Source organism: Trachypithecus francoisi, unplaced genomic scaffold, assembly GCF_009764315.1.
Source record: "Trachypithecus francoisi isolate TF-2019V2 unplaced genomic scaffold, Tfra_2.0 Lachesis_group20, whole genome shotgun sequence".
Classification (NCBI taxonomy): domain Eukaryota; kingdom Metazoa; phylum Chordata; class Mammalia; order Primates; family Cercopithecidae; genus Trachypithecus; species Trachypithecus francoisi.
In genome coordinates this window covers 48,617,586-48,644,905 of record NW_022681466.1, presented here as the reverse complement: position 1 = coordinate 48,644,905, position 27,320 = coordinate 48,617,586, and the positions used below count along the sequence as shown (strand labels likewise).

The window sequence follows — 27,320 nt, the reverse complement described above, 5'->3', positions numbered from 1 at the left end:
CTTCATCCCTGGGATGCAAGGCTGGTTCAACATACACAAATCAATAAACATAATCCATCATATAAACAGAACCAAAGAAAAAAACCACATGATTATCTCAATGGATGCAGAAAAGGCCTTTGACAAAATCCAACAGTCCTTCATGCTAAAAACTCTCAATACATTAGGTATTGATTGGATGTATCTCAAAATAATAACAGCTATTTATGACAAACCCACAGCCAATATCATACTGAATGGGCAAAAACTGGAAGCATTCCCTTTGAAAACTGGCACAAGACAGGGATGCCCTCTCTCACCACTCCTATTCAACATAGTGTTGGAAGTTCTGGCCAGGACAATCAGGCAGGAGAAAGAAATAAAAGGTATTTAATTAGGAAAAGAGGAAGTCAAATTGTCCCTGTTTGCAGATTACATGATTGTACATTTAGAAAACCCCATTGTCTCAGCCCCAAATCTCCTTAAGCTGATAAGCAACTTCAGCAAAGTCTCAGGATACAAAATCAGTGTGCAAAAATCACAAGCATTCCTATACACCAATAACAGACAAACAGAGAGCCAAATCATGAGTGAACTCTCATTCACAATTGCTTCAAAGAGAATAGAATCCAACTTACAAGGGATGTGAAGGACCTCTTCAAGGAGAACTACAAACCACTGCTCAATGAAATAAAAGAGGACACAAACAAATGGAAGAACATTCCATGTTCATGGATAGGAAGAATCAATATCGTGAAAACGGCCATACCACCCAAGGTAACTTATAGATTCAATGCCATCCCCAGCAAGCTACCAATGACTTTCATCAAACAATTGGAAAAAACTACTTTAAAATTCATATGGAATCAGAAAAGAGCCTGCATTGCCAAGACAATCCTAAGCCGAAAGAACAAAGCTGGAGGCATCATGCTGCCTGACTTCAAACTATACTACAAGTCTACAGTAACCAAAATAGCATGGCACTAGTACCAAATCTGAGATGTAGACCAATGGAACAGAACAGAGCCCTCAGAAATAATACCACACATCTACAACCATCTGATCTTTGACAAACCTGACAAAAACAAGAAATGGGAAAAAGATTCCCTATTTAATAAATGGTGCTGGGAAAACTGGCTAGCCATATGTAGAAAGCTGAAACTGGATCCCTTCCTTACACCTTATACAAAAATTAATTCAAGATGGATTAAAAACTTAAATGTTAGACCTAAACCCATAAAAACCGTAGAAGAAAACCTAGGCAATACCATTCAGGACATAGGCATGGGCAAGGACTTCATGACTAAAACACCAAAGGCAATGGCAACAAAAGCCAAAATCGACATATTGGATCTAATTAAACTAAAGAGCTTCTGCACAGCAAAAGAAACTACCATCAGAGTGAACAGGCAACCTACAGAATGGGAGAAAATTTTTACAATCTATCCATCTGACAAAGGGCTAATATCCAGAATCTACAAAGAACTCAATTAGATTTACAAGAAAAAATCAACCCCATCAAAAAGAGGGCAAATAATATGAAGAGACACTTCTCAAAAGAAGACATTTATGCAGCCAACAGACACATGAAAAAATGCTCATCATCACTGGCCATCAGGGAAATGCAAATCAAAACCAAAATGAGATACCATCTCACAACAGTTAGAATGCTGATCATTAAAAAGTCAGGAAACAACAGCTGCTGGAGAGGATGTGGAGAAATAGGAACACTTTCACACCATTGGTGGGACTGTAGATTAGTTCAACCATTGTGGAAGACAGTGTGGAGATTCCTCAAGGATCTAGAACTAGAAATACCATTTGACCCAGCCATCCCATTACTGGGTATATACCCAAAGGATTATAAATCATGCTGCTATAAAGACACATGCACACGTATGTTTATTGCAGCACTATTCACAATAGCAAAGACTTGGAACCAACCCAAATGTTCATCAATGATAGACTGGATTAAGAAAATGTGGCACATATACACCATGGAATACTATGCAGCCATAAAAAAGGATGAGTTTGCGTCCTTTGTAGGGACATGGATGAAGCTGGAAACCATAATTCTGGGCAAACTATTGCAAGGATAGAAAACCAAACACCACATGTTCTCACTCATAGGTGGGAATTGAACAATGAGAACACTTGGACACAGAGTGGGGAACATCACACACTGGGGCCTGTCGTGGGGTGGGGAGAAGGGGGAAGGATAGCGTTAGGAGATATACCTAATGTAAACGATGAGTTAATGGGTGCAACACACCAACATGGCACATGTCTACATATGTAACAAACCTGCACATTGTGCACGTGTGCCCTAGAACTTAAAGTATAATAAAAAAATAACAAACAAACAAACAAAAAAACAGTGTAAGAGGATATTGAAAACTCCCCTATCCCTTCCACACAGCAGGCATCTAGCATGTTCCCTCTTAGGGAAGTTCCCATGGGACATGGAGAGATTGGCTTTGTAAATGCTCCTCTTACAGGTACTGAAGTTAGAAATTTCTAGAAGGAAATGAAACCACTCCTAGAAGATCCCCTCAGTTTAGCAGACCAGTTGGACCAAATCCTAGGACCCAGCTTTTACACCTGGGCTAAAATTCCATTATAAATACACTATTCACAGCAGAAGAAAGGGGAATGATTAGGAGAGCAGTCATGACCATCTGGGAGAGGCAGCACCCTCCTGGGCAAGGGGTCTTGCCAGCCAAACAAAAATTTCCAAATGTCAATCCTGAATGGGATAATAATGATCCCAGGGACTGGGCCCAAATGGAGGAACAAATAATTATAAGAGGTCAAAGAGTCCACTCCTAGGACACAAAATGTCTCAAAAACATTCGAGATTCAACAAGAAAAAGAGGAAACTCCCTCTGCATTCCTGCAGAGGCTCAGAAATCAGATGAGAAAATACTTCAGATTAAATCTGGAGGAACCAGCAGAGAAAGGCCTTTTAAAGGTTAACTTTGTAACTAAAAGCTGGCCTTACAGGCCAGGGAGTGCAGCTGCAGATGTGGGGGTGGCAGGAGCCGCAGAGCCAAAGCAGACAGCAGAGAAAAAGGTGGACAGTGTGAGAGAGCCAGTGTGACTAAACCCCTAATAAGATAAATAATGTCTGTATTATGCAAAAGGAGTCACTGGGGATCCCAGGCTCTGTGTAATGCAATACTTAGGAATTATGGGTGTTTAGGGATTTATACCCTCACTAAACAAGTATGTGCAAGTTTTGTAACTTGTCAAAGGATAAACAAAAAGGTAATGAGAAAACAGGACAAGGGAGGAAGACCTCCCAGACTAAGACCATTTCAAAGCATCTAAGTAGATATCACAGAAATGCCCTAAGTAGGAAGACTAAAGTATTTACTGGTGATTGTAGATCACCTTTCTGGCTGGGTGGAAGTCTTTCCCTTTCCAACAGCCACCACCAGAAATGTGGTCAAAATAATATTAGAACAATTGTACCTAGATTTGGCCTGGTGGAAAATACTGCTTCAGACAATGGGAGCCACTTTACCTCAAGGGTGTTAAGGGGAATTATTGAAGGTTGACAAATTCGATGGGATTATCACACCCTTTGGCATCCCCCTTTCTCTGGAAAGGTAGAAAGAATGAATCAAACACCCAAAAAGTGTATCACCAAGCTAATCTTAGAAACTAAAATGCCTTGGACCAAATGTTTTCCAATAACACTCCTTAGGATTAGGACAGCCCCAAGAAAAGACTTGGGATTGTCTCCCTATTAGTTATTTTATGGGCTCCCATATTTGGGCAGAACTACATATCTCCCTACTATGGAAGCCAAGGATCAGTTCTTAAGATATTATATACTGGCCATATCCTCTACCCTGTCATCCTGGACTTCTGACTCAAACTCTGCCTCTTGAGTTTGTGGTTTACCATTTCCAGCCTGGTGACTTGGTGCTGATTAAGACTTGGAAAGAAGACAAGCTGCACCCAAGCTGGGAAGGCCCCATCAAGTGCTCCTGAGCACTGAGACGGCTGTGCAAACAGCTGAAGGGGGTGAACTCAGTATACTTGAGTCAAGGGACTGGTAAAAGTGACCCCAGAAGGGAGGGGAAAAAAAACCCCAGTGAAAAGTGCATGGGTCACCTGAGGAACCCTTAAAGTCAACTCTGAGAAAAATCTTAAAAGAAAACATGGGCTGGCCCCATTTCTGGAAGTTAATATGGCTGGGATGGGCTACCACACAAGGAGCAGAAGGTCAAAATGGAAACTGGCAGGGGACTCTTCCCTACCCAATCAGGTTGGTAATTAATATAACCCAGATGGTAGCACCCCAAACTATAAGATTTAATGCCTGCCAGGTCTTACCTTGTGGGAATTTGGAAAATTAGAGACAGCTCTCACAGGTGAATAAATATCTTCACCCTGAGCCAAATGCAGGTTACAGTAGGGCATCGCCCTGCCCCAGCTGGGATGAAGTATGGTGTACTACCCAATTTGAGTGTTGGACAGTAAACCTGGGGTGGGTAACTCTGAGCTGGAGACCCTTGAAGAATAAACTACCTCTGACCAAGGATTCCCCATCAAATAACTGTCAGAATTTAGAATGCTATCCTATACTCATCACCATTGACAATCCAGCTGTTCTAGACCAAGAACCAAAAGTAGTGTCTTATGTGTATAAGTTAGGAGCAGGCATCACAGGGAAAGACCCCCTAGGGTGATTTGCTCTCAAACTAATCAAGAACTCAACCTCCCATTTGCCTGGGACTACTGCAACCTCAGACCCTAATAAACACTTTGGGCCACCAAATAATGACCCTAAAAGGGTAAAAATAATTGAGATAAAGTATTTAAGGCAAATCATAGAAATTGAGACAGTTTACAGAGATGTGAATGCCTGGGTCAAATGGGTCAAATTTTCAGTACAAGCCCTCAGCAAGAGTAACTATTAAGTGGGGAACTGGACCCAGGGTATAACCTTATAAGAGGGATAATGAAACTTAGGCGATATCCAGGAAGATTGTAACACCATGGTACTCGACTGATGAGGAACTGGGGGAGGGACTTGATTGCTAGGAGATAAATTACCTATTGTAACTGCCCTGGGTGTGCCTGCCTACCAGACACCTGATCTTGCAAGACCACCATTAAAAGTCTCGCTCCCGCTGTTCTTCGTGTCTCCAAGTCCATTCTTTGGGTTTGGACGGGTGAATGTGTGTTTCTCACAATCAAATCAAATTGTCTTATTTTACAGGTCAGGGAACTGACTATGGCCTAGAGAAATGAGACAGCCTGTCTAAGATCACATGGAAACTAGGAACAGAGAAGGATCCAGACCTAGACTGCTCTATGCTGTCTATCAGGATGTTTTGACCTTGCCATGACTGACATTTGGGCTGATTTATTGTGGGCAGCAGTCCTGTGCTTTGTAGGATGCTGCATCCTTGACTTTTTCTCACCAAATGCCAGTAGCAATCCCCCTCCCTTAGTTGTGGTAACCAAAAATGTCTTCAGGCATTGCCATGCATCCTCTGGAGGGCGAAACCATCTCCAGTGGAAAATCATTACTATGTAAGATCTTTCTTTAAGGCCGAGTGCAGTGGCTCATGCCTGTAATCCTAGCACTTTGGGAGGCCAACGCGGGTAGATTGCTTGAGCTCAGGAGTTTGAGACCAACCTGGGCAACATGGTGAAACTCCATCTCTACTAAGACACCAAAAAAAAAAAAAAAAAAAGAAAAGAAAAAAAGAAAATTAGCCGGGCATGATCCCAGCTACTTGGGAGGCTAAGGTGGGAGGATCCCTAGAACACTGGAGGCAGAGGTTGCAGTGAGCTGAGATTGCTCCAGCCCAGAAAATGGAGTGAGACTCTGTCTAAATAGAAAAAAAAAAAAAAAAAAAGATACTCCTTTGGGCCCATCGAACAGCATGAAACTGGAGCTCAACTCTTTCCTTGTAGTTTGGGAGAGAAATTGCTTTTGGGTGCGAAGTGGATAATGTCTTTCCTCCTCACTCAACCCTCCAGCACCGTGAGAGAGCTCTGCTGGGGCCCGGGATTTCAGCGAGGAGAGAGGAGCTCCCAAAGAGTAGTAGGGAATGTGTCAGAGGGAAGATAGCATGAACACCAGATCCTTTGAAAGATGCATTTCATTTTCCCCATTTTGCAGAGAGAGGCATAGAAGTTCCGAGGGTTGAACACACCCATAGAGCCGCATGTGATTCCCCTTCCACACACCATAAGAAGCCCCATAGAATACCCAGGCTTAGTGTCTCTCAACTCCACGCCCATGAGCAATAATGTCAGAGGGCTTCTTTTATGCCCTCTCTGTCAATGGCAAGAGTAGTGTGAGTACACAGTTACGTTCTGGAAAGGTAGATCTGGTCCCTGCTCTGGCCCTTACTTCCTGTGAGTCCAGGAGGTCTTCACTTTCCCCTTGGGGGTCTGTGGCCTCACATTGGACTGCACCAGGGATGAGCATCTTCCTGGTGTTCACTCCGCCTTCCCACACTCGCAACCTTGAGAACCAAATGGGGCAAATAACGGTGTTTACAGGGCGTATTTATTTTAATGCAAAATGACAGTTTTATTGAGCCCAATGAAGGACAATGTATATTTTTAGAATCCAGATTAACCTCTTTTATTCACAGGAAGTAGGCTAATGCAAATGACTATTTAGCCACTAAAATGTTAATAACTGGATTGTTTGTTTTGTTTTTTGAGACAGGGTCTTGCTTTGTTGCCCCGGCTAGAGTGTACTGGTGTGATCATAGCCCATTGCAGCCTCAGACTCCTGGGCTTGAGAAATCCTCCCGCCTTAGCCTCCTGCATATCTGGGACTCCAGGTATATGCCATTACACCTGGTTACTTTTTTTTTTTTTTGTAGAGACAGTGTCTCTCTATGTTGCCCGGGTTGATGTTGAACTCCTGGCCTCAAGCAATCCTTCCACCTTGGCCTCTTAAAGTACTAGGATTACAGGCATGAGCTACTGTGCCCAGCCTTTTCTCATATGTTAGGAAAGTGATGGTCAGGGAGCTTAGGCCACAGGATATATGATTAGTAAGTGGCAAAATCAGAACGCTAAGCATGCATCTTTGGTTTCCAATTCCAGCTCTGTCTCTTAGATCACACTGCTTCTCAAGATCCAGCGGCAGCTACTGCAAGAGTGAGAGGCGGACTGGGTCCAGGGTTGGATGTGTACAGGGCCCTCAGGTTGTACAATCTCTCTGGTTGCTAGGAGTCTCTGATAATTAGAGCCCCCAGGTTGCTAGGCAACCCAAGTTGCTAAGAGTTCCAGTTTATTATAGGTCTTGGGTTGTTAAAAGCCCCAGGTTATTCAGATTTTCAATTTATTAAAAGCTTCATGTTTCTCAAAGGCCCCAAGTTATTAGAGACATCAGTTTCTAGGGGCCCTAAGCTCTTACAGATCTAGGCTCTTGAAGTTGTTAGGTTGTTAGCCCAACCTGGTTGCTAGGAATTTCAGGGTTTTAGAGGCTCTGGATTTCTAGAGGCCTTTAGCTTTTGAAGGTGTCAATCTACTCAAAACCTCACTTTTTAGCACCTGTAGCTTTTCACGGGTTCCAAGTTGCTATGGACACAGACTCAGAGTTTTAGATTTTCGCAGAGTTGTGGGTCAGCCCAGCAGTTTTCTTCCACCCATTCAGCCTCTATGTGATCAGATCCCATAAGTGCAGCTGTATGTTTCTCTCAGGTGTTTCATCATTGCTGAGCTTGTTCAGCACCCACAGCAACACTGTCCTAATTCACTCTACTCATGGCCCGAAGCACTTAGGCATTGGTGGAAAGGTCTTCAGAGCAGAAACTTGTTATCATTCTAAAACAACCACTTTTTTTTTCCTTTTCTTCTTTTTCTTTTTTCTTTTTAAACATCAACTCAAACGAGATTAAAACAGCCACATGTTGAAGCACACTTGGGTTATGTTTCTGTTGTAATCATTCACTTCTAACCAATTTTAAATAATATTAAATTAGACTTTGACAGCCCCTTACTTCCAATTATTTTATTAGATTAGTCAGAACAGTAAAACTAGCTTTTATGTGTGTTTTTCCTTTCTAAGAAACTTTTTCTTTTCCTTTTTTTTTTTGACAGAGTCTCGCTCCATCGCCCATGTTGGAGTGCAGTGGTGGGATCTCTGCTCACTGCAACCTCTGCCTCCCGGGTTCAAGTGATTACTCCCACCTTGGCCTCCCAAGTAGCTGGGACTACAGGTGTACAGCACCACGCATGGCTAATTTTTATATTTTTAGTAGGGATGGGGTTTCACCATGTTAGCCAGGTTGGTCTCGAACTCCTGACCTCAAGTGATTTGCCCGTCCCAGCCTCCCAAAGTGCTGGGATTAATAGGCATGAGCCACTCTGCCCGGCCTCATGTGTAGATTTGTATACCAACCACTCCAATCCAAATACAGAACTATGCCATTACCAGGAAGCTCTCCCTTGTACTACCCCTTTACAGTTACATTCATCTTCTTCCATCCCCAACCTGTGCATTTTTAAATGTATTTGCTTAACATCTCTTCAGTGCCTTCTGTGTGCCTTACCCATTAATAAGTCAAGGAAATACAGAGATAAATGTAACGTACTCCTAGCTCTGGAAGAGCTCACAGACAGGATCATAGTCACGTACATTATAAATTATAGTGTAATGTGGTAATTCTATGATAGGAATAAGCTCAAGGTGTAGCGGCAAGAAAATAGGTGAGAGGGGAGGGTGTTCAAGAGGCAGAGAGCATTGAATTAGCTCCTTCTGCAAAAGTTGTGACACCGGGTTGATTTTGAAGGATGAGACAAAGTTATCTGTTGCCAAATGAGGAAGAACTTTTAGACAGATATGTCTTGGGAAGAGCTGGTTGTTTGGAACTGCCAGGGCCCAGGGGTTGGGAGGTGAGGCTGCCAGGTGAAGAGGGCAAACCGTGGAGGTCCATCTGGGCTTCTGACCGAGTGGGCTGGCCCAGTTCTGCAAGTGACAGAGCCCCACTGAAAGGTATAGAAATGGGGAATGGTGCATTCAGCCCTGTCATTTAGAAAGAGTCCTGTGATGTAGAGAGGCCAGTTAAGAAATGACTGCAGTCCCAGGTAAGATACGAAGAAGGCATCAACCAGAGTGGCGGGAACAGGTATGGAAGAACCAGCTCTGAACTCAGAAGAAGATCGGGATGGGAATGAGGAGTATCAAAGGGATGAACAAGCACTTTTTCCAAGATTGATTTTTTTTAAGGTGATATCAGTTTCCTTGAGAGAAAATCCCTAGGATGTAAGTCCAAGAAGATGAATGCAAGAAGAGTAATTCCCTGCTTATTCAGAGATCTTGCTACTACAGCGAAAGCCAAGATAGCACAAACTTGTATGAGGAAAAGACCTCTGATCAGTTAAAACAAGCTCATGCTGTTTTAACTTCGCAATATCCTTTAGGTCCTTACTCAGAGGCTTTTTTGACAATTCAAGTGTAGTTCTCAAAAGCATAGTTTCTTTGTTTCCTCACCCCTAAAATAATAATATAAGCAATCTTTTATTGAGTGTCTACTTGGTATCAGGTACTGTGTGAAATGTTTTGCATGTTGTCTCATGAATCCCCTCCACACCTTCCTGGGGTGGCAGTTCTCTTCATTTTACAGGGAGGATACTGAGGGTCAGCAAAGTTAATTAATGCACCAAGCTCACAGAACTGGTAGGTTCTGTAAAATCAGGACTCCCCCCAGGTCTGCTGCTCTCACAGCCCACTGCCCCAGACTATAGAAGCCACAACTCACAAGAGGGAAAGGAAGAATGTCAGCCTATAGTGGCACCAGGTCCAGGAAGGAAATTCACATGAATTGAGGATCTTGGCAACTGTTAAGTAATTTCTATCAGCTTCACATGAGTGGTATATAAGTGGGGCTTCTCCAGAGAAACAGAATAGGATATCTGTCTGTCTATCTATTCATCTATCTATCTAACCAATAATTTTCTACCAACTTCACATGAGTTGTATATAAGTTAGAGTTTTCCAGAGAAGCAGAACCAATAGGATATCTATCTATCTATGTATCTATCTATGTATCCATTTTCATGCTACTATGAAGAAATACCTGAGACTGGGTAATTATAAAGAGAAAGAGGTTTAATGGACTCACAGTTCCAGATGGCTGGGGAAGCCTCACAATCAGAGTGGAAGGCGAAGGAAGAGCAAACTCTTGTCTTACATGGCAGCAGGCAAGAGAGCGTGTGCAGGGGAACTGCCCTTTATAAAACCATCAAATCTCATGAGACTTATTCACCATCATGAGAATAGCATGGGAAAAACCTGCCTCCATGATTCAATTACCTCCCACTTCGTCTTTCCCATGACATGTGGGGATTATGGGAGCTAGAATTCAAGATGAGATTTGGGTAGGGACACAGCCAAACCATATCATTCAGCCCTTGGCCCCACCCAAATTTCATGTCCTCACATTCAAAGCCAATCATGACTTCCCAACAGTCCCTCAAAGTCTTAACTCATTCAGCATTAACTCAAAAGTTCACAGTCCAAAGTCTAATCCGAGACAAGTCCCTTTTGCCTATGAGCCTGTACAATCAAAAGCAAGTTAGTTACTTCCTAAATACAATGGGGGTACAGACTGGGTAAAGACACCCATTCCAAATGGGAGAAATTGGCCAAAATATAGAGGCTACAGGCCCCATGCCAGTCCAAAATCCAGTTGGGAAGTCAAACCTTAAAGCTCCAAAATACTTTCCTTTGACTCCCTGTCTCATATCCAGGACAGGCTGATGCAAGAGGTGGGTTCCCATGGTCTTGGGCAGCTCTGTCCCAGTGGCTTTGGAGGGCAGCCCCACACTCCTGGCTGCTTTCACAGGCTAGCGTTGAGTGTCTGCAACTTTTCGAGGTTCATGTTGCAAGCTGTTGGTGGATTTACCATTCTGGGGTCTGGAGGACAGTGACCCTCTTCTCATAGTTCCAACAGACATAGTTCCAACAGTAGGGACTCTGTGTGGGGGCTCTAACCCCATATTTCCCTTCTGCAATGCCCTAGCAGAGGTTCTCCATGAGGACTCTGCTCCTGAAGCAAACCTCTGCCTGGACATCCAGGCATTTCCATACATCCTCTGAAATCTAGATGGAGGTTCCCAAACCTTAATTCTTGCCTTCTGTGCAACTGTAGGACTGACACCATGTGGAAGCTGCCAAGGCTTGAGGCTTGTACACACCGAAGCCATGGCCTGAGCTGTACTTTGGCCCCTTTTAGCCACAGCAGGAGTTGTTGTGATGCAGGGTACCAGGTCTTGAGGCTGCACACAGCAGGAGGGCCCTGACCCAGAAAACCATTTTTTCCTCCTAGGCCTTCTGGCCTGTGATGGAAGGGGCTGCTGTGTAGGTCTCTGACATGCCCTGGAGACATTTTCCCCATTGTCTTGGTGATTCACATTTGGATCCTCATTACTTATGCAAATTTCTGTAGCTGGCTTGAATTTCTCCCCAGAAAATGGGGTTTTCTTTTCTATTGCATTGTAAGGCTGCAAATTTTCCCAACTTTTATGCTCTGCTTCCTTTTGAATGCTTTGCTGCTTGGAATTTTTTCTGCCAGATACACTAAATCATCTCTCTCAAGTTCAAAGTTCCACAGATCTCTAGGGTGGGGGCAAAATGCTGCCAGCCTCTTTGCAAAAACAGCAAAAATCACCTTTACTCCAGTTCCCAACAAGTTCTTCATCTCCATCTGACACCACCTCAGTATAGACTTCATTTATTGTCCATATCACTACCTGCATTTTGGTCAAAACCATTCAACAAGTCTCTAGGAAGCTCCAAACTTTCCTACATCTTCCTGTCTTCTGAGCCCTCCAAGTCTCTAGGAAACTCCAAACTTTCCCACATCTTCCTGTCTTCTTCTGAGCCCTCCAGACTGTTTCAACCTCTGCCTGTTAACCAGTTCCAAAGTTGCTGCTACATTTTTGAGTATCTTTATAGTTGTACCCTACTCTAGCAGTACCAATTTACTGTGTTAGTCCCTTTTCTCTTCTTTTCTCTTTCTTTTCTTTCTTTCTTTCTTTCTTTCTTTCTTTCTTTCTTTCTTTCTTTCTCTTTCTTTCTTTCTCTTTCTCTCTTTCTCTCTTTCTCTCTTTCTTTTTTGAGACAGTTTCACTCTTGTTGCCCAGGTTGGAGTACAATGGTGCAATCTCGACTCACCACAACCTCCACTTCCCAGTTTCAAGTGATTCTTCTGCCTCAGCCTCCAGAGTAGGTGGGATTACAGGCATGCACCACCATACCTGGCTAATTTTTGTATTTTTTAGTAGAGATGGGGTTTCTCCATGTTGATCAGGATGGTCTTGAACTCCTGACCTCAGGTGATCCACCCACCTCGACCTCCCAAAGTGCTGGGATTACAGGCGTGAGCCACCATGCCCAGCCATTTTCATACTGCTAGGAAGAAATACCTGAGACTGGATAATTTATAAGGAAAAAGAGGTTTAATGGACTCATGGTTCCACATGGCTGGGGAGGCCTCACAATCATGGCAAAAGGTGAAGGAGGAGCAAAGTCACATCTTACATGGCAGCAGTCAAGAGAGCAGAGAGCATGTCCAGGGGACCTGCCCATTATAAAACCATCAGATCTTATGAGACTTATTCACTATCATGAAAACAGCATGGGAAAAGTCCACCCTCATGATTCTATTACCTCCCACTGGGTCCCTCCCACAACAAGTGGGGATCATGGGAACTACAGTTCAACATGAGATTTGGGTGGGGACACAGCCAAACCATATCATTCTATGTATCTATGTGTCTATCTATCTATCTATCTATTATCTATGTACCTACTTATCAATCTCTATATATATGTTTTTAATATATTTTTAATTTTTAATTTTTGTTCTTGAAACAGGATCTTGCTTTGTTACCCAGGCCAGAGTGCAGTGGCACCATCATAGCTTACTGCAGCCTTGAACTCCTAGGCCCAGGGATCCTCCTGCTTCAGCATCCTCAGTAGCTGGGACTACAGCACATGCCACTGTGCCCAGCTAATTTTTTATTTTTTACTTTTGTAGAGATGGGGGTCTTGCTTTGTTGCCCAGGCTGGTCTCAAACTCCTAACCTCAAGCAATTCTCCTGCCTTGGCCTCCCAAGGTGCTGGGATTACAGGTGGGAGCCACAGCACCTGGCCAAGGGAAATGTATTATAAGGAATTGACTTACGCAATTATGGAGACAAATCCCAAGATCTGCAGAGTGAGAGGGCAAACTGGAGACCAAAGAGAGCTGATATTGTAGTTCCAGTCTGAAGGCTGGCAGACTCAAGACCCAGGAAGAGCCAAATGTTCCAGTTTGAGACTGGAGGCAGGAAAAAAAGGTGATGTCTTAGTTGTAAGGCAGGCAGGCAGGCAGGCAAGAGGAATTCTCTCTTAACTTGGGAAAGGCGAGTCTTTTCTTCTATTCAGGACTTCAACAGATTAGATGTGGCCCACCCACCTTAGGGAGGGCAATCCAGTCTACTAATTAAAATGTTCATCTCATCTAAAGCACCCAGAATAGAAACACCTAGTAAAATGTTTAACCAAATATCCTGTGACCCAGTCAAGTGGACACATAAAATTAACCATTACACAGGATAAGATAGAATAATAAAGGAGACACAACACTAAAGGAATACAGTGGTGTAAGACTAGTGTAGGAATAAGTGGCTTTACACACCGCAGTCCTCCTGCCAACAATGCCACGTGACTACCCCCATGTACTGTGCCCACTGATGAAAAGAGCAGGGTGAATCAGGTGAGAATCTTGATCTATGGACTTTAGGCTCTCTCTGCTTAGCCAGAGGAGGACCCATTCTCTCTTTGCCTACACTGACCCTGGCACGTTCCTTGTGGCCAGCCTGAGGACTCTTCTGACCAAGTCTTCTGGGCTAAGTTTCTTCTGAATCAACTAACTAGGTGATTTTCATTCATTTCTTCATTTATTTACTCACCCAGCATCTAAAAATCTTTGCTCTTGATGCTGGGAAAATAGACATGAGAGACACAAATCAGGCATCTGCTAGTCTGGTGGGAATGATAGAGAAAGAAGAACTGAGAGCATGTGGGATATGCTGAGATTATAAGTTAGCACTGGACACTGTACAAGAATGTACCACTGGATCCTGTCTAAGTCAGCCCAAGGAGTCCAGAGGGAGATGTCAAGCTTTGACAGTGCTCTAAGAAGGACTAGATTCTAGCCAGGGAGTTGGGTTAGAAAGAGCAATTTTGACATACATGAATATATGATCCCATACAAGACATGGATGCAAAATGTCATCACACATTTGGGGAACTGTAAGAGTTTGGTTGGAAGTGGCTCTGAGCTCTGGCTGCACTTTGGAATCACTTGGGAACATTACAAACATACAGATGCCTGGGTTCTACCCCCAGAGATTTTGGTGTAAATGGCCTGAGATGGGACCCAGGGGTCAGTAGTTTTTCTAAAGTGTTGCCAGGCCTGAGGATAAGGCATGTAAGAGAGACTGATTGAGAACTTAAACTTGGAGAGAGCAGAGGAGTATCTCTTCTGGGATGTGGTCAAGAATCTGGGCTCACTTTGGGGGTAGGAAACACTTGTGCAGAGCTCCGCAGGGAAATAAAGGCCTGTTGATCTCCAACTGGGGCCTCGTCTGCCCTCATAACCGTTCCTTTTGAGCTTCTGTTTCTTATTCCCCATTTAAAAGTGAACGTCGACTGGGAAATAACAAAACATACAATAAAATAAAATAAACTGAAAGATTACTCAATAAAAAGAAGCAATAAAATAGTAAAAGCAGGCGGATGCAGTAAAACCCCCAAAACTCGACCAGACAGAATCACCACCAAGGGCCAGGCAATAAAAACAATAGCTAAAATGTACTGCTCCAAGTGGTAAGCATCTTCATGCATTGAGACCCTTGAGATTCACCACCAATCTAAGAGGGAGGGATGGTTATTATTTCCATTTTACAGGGGAGGGAAACATGGTTTGGGGAGATGAAGTACAGTGCTCAAGCTTACAGTGGGCGGGGCAGGGTAATGACTCCATTTCAATGATGAGGAAGTGGAGGCTAACTTTCCAAGACGAGTTAGCCAGTTGGGGCAGAGCAAGAAATTGAATTGGGGTTTCTAACTCAAGTACAAAGCTCTCCCCTCCTCCACCTCCAATAAAACCTGAAGCCTGGCTGCATGTGAGAGTCATCTGGGAAACTTTAAAGACATATTGATGCCAAATAGACATTTCTTGAAAGAAGACATACAAATAGCCAACCAGTGTTTGAAAAAATGCTCAGTATAGCTAATCACCAGGGAAATGCAAAACTAAACCACAATGAAGCATCACCTCATACCTGTCAGGATGGCTATTATTCAAATAAAACTAAGACAAGTGTGGTGGTGAGGGTGTGAAAGAATTGGAACCCTTGTGCACTATGGGTGTGAATACAAAATGGTGCTGCTGTTACAAAAAACAGTATGGAGGCTGGGTGCGGTGGCTCATGCCTGTAATCCTAGCATTTTGGGAGTCTGAGGCGGGTGGATCAAAAGGTCAGGAGTTGAAGACCAGCCTGGCCAAGATAGTGAAACCCCGTCTCTACTAAAAATGCAAAAATGAGCCAGGCATGGTGGTGGGTGCCTGTAATCCCAGCTACTCGGGAGGCTGAGGCAGAGAATTGCATGAACCCAGGAGGCGGAGGTTGCAGTGAGCCAAGATCACATCACTGCACTCCAGCCTTGGCAACAGAATACGACTCCATCTCAAAAAAAAAAAAAAAAAAAGAAAAAGAAAAACAGTATGGAGATTCCTCAAAAAATTAAAAATAGAATTACCATGTGATCCGGCAATCCTGCTTTTGGTATTTATCCAAAATAATTGAAATCATGATCTCCAAGAGATATTGGCACTCCCATGTTGATATGGTTTGGCTCTGTGTCCCCACTCAAATCTCATCTAGAATTTTAATACCCACGTGTTGAGGGAGGGATCTATAATCCCCGTGTGTTGAGGGAGGGAGGGAGGTGATTGGATCATGGTGGGGGGGCAGTCTTCCCCATGCTGTTCTCGTGATAGTGAGTTCTCATGAGATTTTGTTTTGTTTTGTTTTTTTGAGACCAAGTCAGGCTGGAGTGCAGTGGCACGATCTTAGCTTTCTGCAACCTCTGCCTCCCCAGTTCAAGAGATTCTGCTACCTCAGCCTACTGAGTAGCTGGGATTAGAGGTGCACGCCACCACACTTAATTTTTTTGTGTTTTTAGTAGAGACGGGGTTTTGCCATGTTGCCCAGGCTGGTCTCAAGCTCCTGGTCCCAAGTGACCCACCTGCCTTGGCCTCCTAAAGTGCTGGGATTACAAGCATGAGCCACCATGCCCAGCCAGAGTTCTCATGAGATCTAATGGTTTTCTAAGCATCTGGCATTTCCCCTGCTTGCACTTTTCTTGCCTGCTGCCATATAAGATTTGCCAACTTCCCAATTCACCATGATGGTAAATTTCCTGAGGCCTACACAGCCACGCAGAACTTGAGTTAATTAAACCTTGTTCCTTTATAGATTACCCAGTCTCAGGTATTTCTTTATAGCAGTGTGAAAATGGGCTAAAACAGTAAATACAATGGGGGTACAGGCATTGGGTAAAAGTTTCCATTCCAAATGGGAGAAATTGGCCAAAACAAATGGGCTATAGGCCTTATGCAAGTCCAAAACCCGGCTGGGCAGTCATTAAATCTCAAAGCTCCAAAATCTCCTTTGACTTTATGTGTTACATCAAGGTCATGCTGATGCAAGAGGTGGGATCCCACGGTCTTGGGCAGCTCTGCCCCTGTGGTTTTGCAGGGTACAGCCTCCCTCCCAGCTGCTTTCACCGGCTGGCACTGAGGGGCTGTGGCTTTTCTAGTTGCACAGTGCAAGCTGTCGGTGGATCTACCATTCTGGGGTCTGGAGAACAGTGAACCTCTTCTCACAGATCCACTAGGTAGTGCCCCAGTGGGGACTCTGTGTGGGGGCTCTAACCCCACATTTGCCTTCTGCACTGCCCTAGCAGAGGTTCTCCATGAGGGCTCTGCCCCTACAACAGGCTTCTGCCTGCACATCCAGGTGTTTTCATACGTCCTCTGAAATGTAGTGGAGGTTCCCAAATCTCAATTCTTGACTTTTGTGCACCTGCAGGCCCAACACCATGTGGAAGCCAACAAGGCTTGGAGTTTGCACCCTCAGAATTCATGGCCCCTTTTAGCTCTGGCTGGAGTTGGAGTGGCTGGGATGCAGGGCACCAAGTGCCAAGGCTGCATAAAGCAGCAGGGCCCTGGGCCTGGCTCATAAAATTATTTTTTCCTCCTAGGACTCCAGGCCTATGATGGGAGGAGCTGGCTTGAAGATCTCTAACATGCCTTGGAGACATTTTTCCCATTGTCTTGGCTACTAACATTTGGTTCCTGGTTACTTACGCAAATTTCTGTAGCCCATTTGAATTCTTCCCCAGAAAGTGGGTTTTTCTTTCCTACCACATGGTCAGGCTGCAAATTTTCCAAACTTTATGCTCTGCTTCCCTTTTAAACATAAGTTCCAATTCTAAACCATCTCTTTGTGAATGCGTATAACTAAATGCTTTTAAGAGCACCCAGGTCGGCCGGGCGCGGTGGCTCAAGCCTGTAATCCCAGCACTTTGGGAGGCCGAGACGGGCGGATCACGAGGTCAGGAGATCGAGACCATCCTGGCTAACATGGTGAAACCCCGTCTCTACTAAAAATACAAAAAACTAGCCGGGCGACGTGGCGGGTGCCTGTAGTCCCAGCTACTCGGGAGGCTGAGGCAGGAGAATGGCGTGAACCTGGGAGGCGGAGCTTGCAGTGAGCTGAGATCCGGCCACTGCACTCCAGCCTGGGCGGCAGAGCGAGACTCCGTCTCAAAAAAAAAAAAAAAAAAAAGAGCACCCAGGTCACATCTTGAATGCTTGGCTGCTTAGAAATTTCTTCTGCCAGACACCCTAAGTCATCCCTCTCAAATTCAAAGTTCCACAGATCTCCAGGGTAGGTCAAAATGCCACCAGTCTCTTTGCTAAAGCCTAGCAAGAGTGACCTTTGCTCCAGTTCCCAATAAGTTCCTCATCTCTATCTGTGACCACCTGAGCCTGGGCTTCATTGTCCATATCACTATCAGCAATGTGGCCAAAACCATTCAACAAATCTTTAGGAAGTTCCAAACTTTCCCACATCTTTCTGTCTTCTTCTGAGCCCTTCAACCTGTTCCAACCTCTGCCTGTTACTCAGTTCCAAAATTGCTTCCACATTTTCAAGTTATCTTTATAGCAGTGCCCCAATATATTGGTACCAATTTACTGTATTAGTCCATTTTCACACTGCTATAAAGAAATACCTGATACTGGGTAATTTATAAAGGAAAGAGATTTAATTAACTCACAGTTCCACATGGCTGGTGGGGGTGGCTCAGGAAACTTACAATCATGGCAGAAGGGGAAACAGGCATATTTTACATGGTGGCAGGTGAGAGAAGTGCAAGCAGTGGAAATGTCAGATGCTTAGAAAACCATTAGATCTCATGAGAACTCACTCACTATCATGAGACCAGCATGGGGGAAAACCTTCCATGATCCAATCTTCCTCCCTCACTTGATATGTGGGAATTACAACTTCCTCCCTTGACACATGGGGATTGCAATTCAAGTTGAGATTTGGGTGGGGACACAGAGCCAAACAACATCACAGGTTCACTGCAGCATTGTTCACAAAAGCCAAGAGGTGGAAACGTGTGTCCATCCACAGTGATATGGTTTGGACATGTGTCTCCTCCAAATCTCATGTTGAGATGTGATCTCCAGTGTTGGAGGTGGGTCCTGTTAGGAGGTGTTTGGGTCATGGTGGTGGATCCCTCACAAATGGCTTGGTGCTGGCCTCGTGGTAATGAGTGAGCTCTCATTCTATTAGTTCATGCAAGAGCTGGTTGTTTAAAAGAAACTGGCATCTCCTCCCCTCTCTCTTGCTCCCTCTCCTGCCATGTGACATGCTTGCTCCCCCTTCACCTTCACCTTTACTCATGAGTAAAACCTTCTTGAGGCCTCCCCCGAAGCCCAGCAGATGCTGGTACCATATTTCCTGTAGAGCCTGCAGAACTGTGAGCCAAATAAACTTATTTTCTTTATAAGTTCCCCAGCCTCAGATGTTCCTTTATAGCAATGCATAATAAACTAACACACATAGATTAATGGATAAAGAAAATGTGATATACACACAAAGTGGAATAATAATCACGGGTAAAAAAGAAGAAAATCCTGAAATATGCAATAATATGGATGGGCTTTGAGGACAATATGCGAAGTGAAATATGCCAGTTCCAGAAAAGGAAATAATTCATAGAATCAAAGAGAGGAATGGTGGTCACCAGGGGCTGGCAGGAGGACAAAACAGGGAGTTACTAATCAATGAGCATTAACGATCCAGTCAGGTGGCTGGGTGCAGTGGCTCACACCTGTAATCCCAGCACTTTGGGAGGCTGAGGAGGGTGGATCACCTGAGGTCAGGAGTTGGAGACCAGCCTGGCCAACAGGTTGAAACCCTGTCTCTACTAAAAATACAAAAATTAGCCGGTGTGGTAGCGTGCATCTGTAATCCCAGCTATTTGAGAGGCTGAGGCAGGAGAATCGCTTGAACTCAGGGGGCAGAGGTTGCAGTGAGCCGAGATCATGCCACTTCACTCCAGCCTTGGCAAAAGAGTGGAACTCCATCTCAAAAAAAAGAAAAAAAAAAAGGAAAATCCGGTCAGGCAAGATGAATGAGCTCAAGAGATCTGCTGTGCAGCAGTGTCCTGTACAGTCAACAATAATGGATTGCACATTAACTATACATTAAGAGGGCAGGTCTCCTGCTAAGTGTTCTTACCTCAGTAAAAAAAAAGAAAAAAAAAAAGAAAAACACTGGTGCTGATGCTGGGCCAACCCTCAATTTTAACTTGGTTGTCCTGGGGTGGGGCCCAGGCAGATAGGGTGGACATGGTGCAACTAGACACTTTCATGGCTGTGCTCTGCACTCAGTAGTAATTACTATTATTTATTGAGCACCTGGGATACTAAGCATTTTGTTGCTGTTTCATGGAGCCTTCCTAGTACCCTGTGAAGTTGGTATTGTCATGCCCACTTGAGAATCGAGGAAACAGAGAGTGAGTTCACTTTCTTTAGGTCATCCAGCTGGAAGTCACTAGCGCCTGTGTTCAGCCCTGGTCAGCCTGACCCCAAAGCCTGTACTCTGCTGCACGGCCTCCAAGCCTGGGCCCCTCTGAGGCACAGACATGGGCACCTCATGCCCTTTCTTTCCACTTCTCTGCCCTTTAAGTTTTAGGGTCAGTAGTGTAACCTTTGCCCTGCACTTGTCCACACTGAATGGCCATTATCCAGGTGGAGAAGGGGGTGGTTTGTAACTCAGCATTAAGGAAGAACTTTCTGGCACTCAAAGGAGCTCCATGGTGAGATGGGCAGCCTGGAAAAGCAGTGGGCAACCACCACAATCCCTAGGCACCCACCACCATCCCTGGACACGCAGCACCATCCCTCCACATCCACCACGATCCTTGGGCACACACCACCATCTCTGGGAATCTACCACTATCCTTGGGCACCGTTCCTGCACACTGGGACCACCATCCCTGCACACTCACCTCTGCCTCTGGGGATCCACTGCCATCCCTGAACATCTACCACCATCCCTGGGCACCCACTAACACCATCCCGGCACATCCATCAGCATCCCTGCACATTCACCACCATCCCTAGACATCCACCACTGTCCCTGAACACCCACCATCCCTGCACATCCATCACCATCCCTGGGCACCCACCATTGCCCATGTGCACCCACTACTGTCCCTGCACACACCACAATCTCTTGGCACCTACTACTGTCCTTGCACACCCACCACTGTCCTTGCACACCTGCTACCATCCCTGGGCACCTACTACTGTCCCTGGGCATATTCACCACTGCATGTTCACCACTATCTCCGGGCACCCACCACCATCCCTGCACATGCATCACCATCCCTGGTGTCCCTCACTGTCCCTGGGAAATCATCTGAAAGATCTGTTAGGAGAGGAAGTGTCATCCTTCAATGTAGTGTGTGTGTGTGTGTGTGCTTGTGTGTGTGCGTGTGTGTGTTTGGGGGGGATGGGGTAGAGAGGTGCAGGGGGCTGGGATTAGATACCCCTGCTCTGCCTCTGGGCCCTGAGTTGAAGGGCTCAGGTGCGCTAGTCAAAGCTCCAGGCGGAGCTGTTTGTGGAAGATGAGCTCACAGAGCTGGAGTTCTAGAAGGCCCTCGGTTGACCTGGAGCCTGCCTTCCCCATTGTTCTCTTAACACTGGGTGCCTGGGGCCCTGGTGAAGTTGTGGGGGGCATCCTGAGCTGCAGCAGGGTTTTGGGCCACTGCTGCTGCTGCCATTGTCACCGTGGTCTCAGCTCTGTGGGGAGCACTCCTGATCAGTGAGCCCCCTTTCCCTTCTTCCTGGGGCTGTTAACAGGGCACTGGGTTGGTCTGGCCAGAGACGGGTGGAGAAAAACAAGCTTGTGGTTAGGATGGGGGTGTCCTGGCCTGGAAGACTGACCAGCTGATAGAGAGAGAGAGAGAGAGAGAGAGAGAGAGAGAGAGAAAGAGAAAGAGAGAGAGAGAAACTCTGGAGCTGCTGTGAAATGGTCAGGATGGAATTGCTTTTAAGTCACTTTTCCACAAAAAATAGTCCCTGTGTAGCAGACAATTTGGTTTCCTCCTTTACAACTTAGGGATATTAATCCCACTCCTTTCGATTGTTGAGAGGATTGGATGAGATTAAGTTAGAAAAGCTCTGGGAAAGGCCTGGCACGGTGCTCAAAGACTTGACGAACTCCACCAGGTTGGTCACCTCCTCCCTCTCACTCCCCTCGCGGAGAGGAGAAGGACTCATATCCCTGTGGCCACGCCTTTTGTGGACTTGAATTTCAGAAGCAGCCCCTGAGCGGCTACTCCATGCCAGCAACTCTGCAGATAAATAAAACCGGCTGCCGTTCTTCAGAAGTTAACTTTGCGGTGGGAAAGACTGACATCTATTCCAGCCTGGTGTGACAGAGGAGGTGGAAGATGGGGCGTGTGAGAGTGTGGGGGGCGGTGACCTGCCCTGAGACTCTCACTGGGGAACCCCGTCTGATGAGACCCTTCACGTATGAGTCAGAGTTAACCATGTAGAGGAAAGGAGAGGGTGAATGTTCTAGATAGTAAGGTCATTGTGAGAGAACAATTGCTGGAACATAAAGTATGAGTGAGGGAGTGGGCTGCAGGGCTGGGCCGTGAAGGGTCGTGAAGGGCCGCATGGACCTCGAAGGGGCAGTAACAGTGGGAGCCATCCAAGGTGTCACAGGGCTGGGCTTTTCATTGAACAAATTTGTTCCAATGGACGTGTATAGAATAGCTTGGAAGAGTGGTCAAGACATGGTACAAGAAGACCATGAAGGAACCCAGTGTGACCCTAGGAAAGGACGGTGCTCTGAGAGGGAAGGTAGAATCCACAGGACATTGGGACTGTTTGGTTAGGACTGGGTGAAAGATGTCATGGGGAAGGAGTGAAGAATGACATCCATATTTCTGGTTTGGGTAAGTGGGTGGCCCGTCATGTTTTAAAGCACATAAGGAAAGTTGTAAGGCAGAAGCAGGCACTGATGGGAACAGTGGTTCTGTTTAGATGTGCTGAGTTTGAGGTGCCTGAAGGAATTCAAGTGGAAGTGTCCAGCCAGTAGTTGCCTCTGAGGTCTTGGGGAAGATGCCACAGGGGTCGCCAGCCTACAGGCGGTGGCTGACAGCAGGGCTGCCCAGAGGGTTTCCTCAAAGTGGAAGAGAAGAGGGCTCAAGGCAGGAAGGCCTGGAAAGCATATCAGTGTTTACGGCCCGGGCAGAAGTGGATTCCACAGAGGATAAGGAGGAGAGTCAGCCAGAGAGGGAGGAGGAAACCTGGGAGAGGGGAGCATCGTGGAAACTAGGAGAGGCAAGCCTTTCAACAGCGGGTGGCGGACAGCATGAGTGCGGCTGAGAGCTCCCAAAAGACAGAGCCGACGGGGCCTCCTTGGACCTGCAGAGCAGTTTCAGCGTGTGGTGGTGGCGGGGAGGGCAATTCACCAGGTTGGAAAACAAATGCAAGGGGAGAAAGTGATAATTTTCCCCAGGAGTTTGGGTGAGAGGAGGGGGAAAGAGACAGGGGAGTACCAGTCAGCATGAGACTTGAGGGAAGGCATTTCGAAGCTGGAGACTGAGCAAGTCTCTAGGAGCAGGGGAAGGAGGAGCAGGAGGGGAACGGTGCTGGCGCACTGGGAGAGGAGGGACAATGGATGGAGCAAGACTTGGAGACGAGAAGGACAAATCTAGAGCTTGGAGGGAAGGAAGGTGGGCCTGCATGGGGGTGGAGGCCCCGCACCCAAACAATGATGGGGTGCAGATGAGGGCGAGGAGGCTACTGATGAGTTTGCAAGTGAGTGAGGCTAAGGCAGAAAGAGGAAGAAATTCCACAAGTGAGCACCTTGCTTTTCTTAGTGCATCGGGAGACAAGATCATGTTCTGGGAACCAAGGGGTAGGACAGTATGGTGTGCTCAAGGACAATACCGAGGGTTTTCATTTCCTGTGAGGGAAATAGGAGAGAGAAATCTGAGCAGAGACAAGCGCATGCACCAATGCTAGTTGTAGTTCATAACAGAAACAACAATTCACTTATTTTTAGTGTCAAGAGCTAAGCTGTGCCCACGCCTTTTCTCATTTATTTTTCCAACAATCGTATGAGGCAGGTGTTACTCACGTCCTCATTTTATAGAGGAAGAAACAAGGCTCAGGGAGGGCCCAAAGTCAGAGATGGAGCAAGGAGCAGAGGGGGCCTTCCAACCTGAGCCTTGCTGCAAAGCCACGCCCTCAACCACTGTCATCCTCGGTGGCATTCAAGGTCCTGTGGAGGTTGGAGACCAGGGATACCCATTGGCACAAACAAGAGTTTGTACAACTCTTTCACTTTTTGACTCTGTGAAGGTGGAGAGCAGGTGTGGAGGTGCAGAGCTCAAGAGAGGCATGGGAAGGCTTGTCAGAGGTGGTGGGCAGTGGGATAGGAGCTCACAGAGGTGGGAAATGCGGGTGAGGACAAGAAGCAGGGATGACAGGGCAGGGGAGGGACTGGTTGAGACACAGTGGAGCCAGAGGGGACTAGGTCTGGGGAGATGAAGGAGCCCTAAGGCTGTGACACCCAGATGCTAATGTCCTCCATGATTTGGGGGACTGGCCACACACAGCCAATGATGAGAGGGCATGGAGGTCAAACCAGACAGGCAGGCTGGCCTTCCAGGGAGAAGGGCTTTTCCCAGGTTATGGTTTAGAAGGGGTGGTGGGGTGGAGGAGACTCTTGGGACATCTTGGGGCCTTGTGTGTGGAGAAAGAACAGCTTCCCCTTGAGCGGGTTATAGGGGAGCAGTGTTCTGGGGGAGACTTTGTTTTAGTTAAGATCTGGAGATGGAGGGTCAGTGTCAGAAGGGCTGTCCCTTGACAACTGGGCTGAGGGGCCCGTGAACATGGTATGACACTGCCTGGCCATCCCCTCCGGGAGCATCTGCTCAGTGGGGCTTTGGATTTATAGAACTTTGTCTTCATCCAAACTTTTCCCCTTCCTAGTTGTAAACTCTTGTGCCTCAGGACTAAATAATGTGTAACATGTAATATGGAGTTCACAATAGGTCAGTTTTCTTCCTGGTTCGGACTGGGGTGGTGTGAGGCAGGATGGGGAAGGAGAGGGGCTGGTCTTGGGGGCAGGGCTGATGCTGATCAGGGATGCAAGGGGGCTGATTCCTGCTGCAGGAGCCTGGCCTTCTGCCCACCCCTTCTCTCCTCTCCCCTTTTCCAGGGGTACACACAAACCCTGTTTCTTCTCCTGTGAGTGGACCACCGAGGCTGGTGAGCTGTGGGTCATCCCAAAGCTCAGCTCTGAGCCAGAGTGGTGGCTCCACCTCTACCACCGGCATAGAAGCCAGGAGCAGGGCTCTCGGAAGGCGGTGGTGCCCAGCTGCGATCATGTTGTTGGCCCTGGTCTCTCTGCTCAGCTGCCTGCTACCCTCCAGTGAGGCCAAGGTCTACAGTCGCTGTGAACTGGCCAGAGTGCTACAGGACTTCGGGCTGGACGGATACCGGGGATACAGCCTGGCTGACTGTGAGAACCCCTCTCCCTGGCTGGCCCTGGCTTCCCCATACCTCTCTCCCTCCTTCCCTCCCTCTTTCCTTCTCATTCAAGGGCTGCGGCTTCGGGAGCTTATAGAGCCCTTCTGTAAACCGAAGATGATTTGAGATGGCAGGTAGAGAACAGCCGGCACTGAGTTAAACATGCAGTAGGCAGGCAGCAGGCAACCAAAATTGGACTCACTCCTTCATTTTCCCCTGCTGCTAAAGTCAGGGTCAAAGGAAACAAGCAGCTCAGTCCCCTAAACTTAACCGTGGCCACTAGGATTAGACATTCCTTCTGAAATTGGAAAAGACAAACAACAGAGCAGTCATGCCAAACTTTTCAAGCTGGTGGCAGTTTTAGATGGCCACGTGGGAAGGGAAGTCACACTGGGGCCCATCTTTCCAACAGGTCCGGTGCCCTCTGTAGATTCCACCTGGGTCTTCCTAATCTTGTCACTAAAGATTTAGCACTTGTAGGCGGGGCGCGGTGGCTCAGGCCTGTAATCCCAGCACTTTGGGAGGCTGAGGCAGGTGGATCACCTGAGGTCAGGAGTTCGAGATCAGCCAGGCCGACATGGTGAAACCCCCGTCTCTACTAAGAATACAAAAATTAGCTGGGCATGGTGACAGGTATCTATAATCCCAGCTACTTGGGATGCTGAGACAGGAGAATCACTTGAACTCAGGAGGCGGAGGTTGCAGTGAGCTGAGATCATGCCACTACACTCCAGCCTGGGCAACAGAGTGAGACTCTGTCTCAAAAAAAAAAAAAAAAAAAGAGTTAGCGCTTGTAGATTAATTTAACAAATTTACTGGCCCCTACTACATGCTGAACAATGAGAAAGTGGGAAGATTGCTGGGCTAAAAGTCAAGAGGCCTGAGGTCAGCCCCAATTCCTGCTATTTGGTGGCCGATGGGACCCTGTGTGAGTCACTGTGCACCTCTAAGCCTCGATTGATTGATTCATTTGCAAAGCAGGTGGGAAGACACCTGCCCCAATCACCTTGATCAGGCAGGTGAGGCTCGGTGGAGCCAGCGTGGGACCTGTGCAGTGAGTACTCTGGCCTGGGGTGGCCGTAACTCTCTGACCCCCAGGCCTGTGCTCTGCCCTATGCAGGGGTCTGCCTTGCTTATTTCACAAGTGGTTTCAACGCAGCTGCTGTGGACCACGAGGCTGATGGAAGCACCAACAACGGAATCTTCCAGATCAGCAGCCGGAGGTGGTGCAGAAACCTCACCCCGAATGCCCCCAACGTGTGCCGAATGTACTGCTCAGGTAGCTGGGCCTGGGCCCAGGGCTGGCGGGAGTCAGGCCCTGCATTAGCTTTTGTTTCCTTCCCAGTTTCGTTTGCTCCCCGCATCTCTGAGAGAGGGTTCCCCCACATCTGGCTGGGCCCACGGAGGAGAGGGAGATAGGACAAGGGATGAGGGTAGGTCTTCTATCAGTCTGAACTGGGGTCCCAGACAGGAGACTGCCTTAGAGCTATAGGAGTGGAGAGAGGATTGTTTCTGATGGAGCAGGAGAGGGATAGGGTGGAACCTGTGCTTCCAGAGTGGTTGAGACAGGCTTGGATTTAGGGGAGTGGAGTGTGTGTGCGTGTATATATATACATAGAGAGAGACAGACACACACACGCACACGCACGTGCGCGCGCGCACACACACACACACACACACTCTGGATGTCTCCTGCTCCCTCATTGTGTTTCTCTGCCTATCACCCCAGATTTGTTGAATCCTAATCTCAAGGATACTGTTATCTGTGCCATGAAGATCACCCAAGAGCCTCAGGGTCTGGGTTACTGGTAAGTAACTTGGGTTGCAGCCCTGCCGCAGTGGTTTGGTTAGAACTGGTGGGCAGCAGCAGGGAACAAACCCCTTTCCTTCCTCACTTCTGGTTTAGAGCCCACACTCTCCTTCCTGTTCTTCTCTGGGCAGTGACTGGCAACTGCAGCTGATGTGATCTCTCCTCTTCCTTGTTCTCCATCCTCAGGGAGGCCTGGAGACATCACTGCCAGGGCAAAGACCTCACTGACTGGGTGGATGGCTGTGACTTCTAGGATGGACGGAACCACACACAGCAGGTTGGGAATGTGGTTTGGTTCCTGACCCAGGCTTGGGAAGACAAGCCAGCAAATAAAGGATGGTTGAATGTGA

At 46.7% G+C, this 27,320-nt stretch overlaps 1 protein-coding gene across 7 annotated transcripts; it reads left to right on the top strand.

Annotated features, from left to right (window-relative positions):
• The first annotated feature begins 2,957 nt into the window (after positions 1–2,957).
• Positions 2,958–27,320, top strand: SPACA3 (sperm acrosome associated 3). 7 transcript variants are annotated; one of them, XR_004430774.1, is made up of 7 exons: positions 22,339–22,478; positions 24,850–25,152; positions 26,142–26,179; positions 26,281–26,383; positions 26,506–26,593; positions 26,890–26,968; positions 27,157–27,171. XR_004430774.1 is itself a non-coding variant. In XM_033184217.1 (6 exons), exons 3-6 carry the CDS (start codon positions 25,017–25,019, stop codon positions 27,221–27,223), a joined length of 441 nt encoding a protein of 146 aa, XP_033040108.1. In that variant the 5' UTR covers positions 2,958–3,075; positions 6,683–6,800; positions 24,850–25,016; the 3' UTR covers positions 27,224–27,320. The 7 variants fall into 7 exon arrangements, 5 of the variants coding, with proteins under 5 accessions (XP_033040108.1, XP_033040105.1, XP_033040107.1 ...); XM_033184217.1 differs by lacking the exons at positions 22,339–22,478; positions 26,142–26,179; positions 26,506–26,593 and adding exons at positions 2,958–3,075; positions 6,683–6,800 and having other exon boundaries at positions 26,281–26,439; positions 27,157–27,320; XM_033184214.1 differs by lacking the exons at positions 22,339–22,478; positions 26,142–26,179; positions 26,506–26,593 and adding exons at positions 21,284–21,432; positions 24,621–24,682 and having other exon boundaries at positions 26,281–26,439; positions 27,157–27,320.

Excerpts from the sequence above, each read along its gene's own strand:
- SPACA3 (XM_033184212.1), top strand. The coding sequence starts at position 22,373 with ATGGACGTGTATAGAATAGCTTGGAAGAGTGGTCAAGACATGGTACAA. Across the intron at positions 22,479-24,849 it reads ACGGTGCTCTGAGAGGGAAG|GGGTACACACAAACCCTGTT; the intron begins GTAGAATCCACA and ends CCCCTTTTCCAG. Across the intron at positions 25,153-26,280 it reads GGGATACAGCCTGGCTGACT|GGGTCTGCCTTGCTTATTTC; the intron begins GTGAGAACCCCT and ends TGCCCTATGCAG.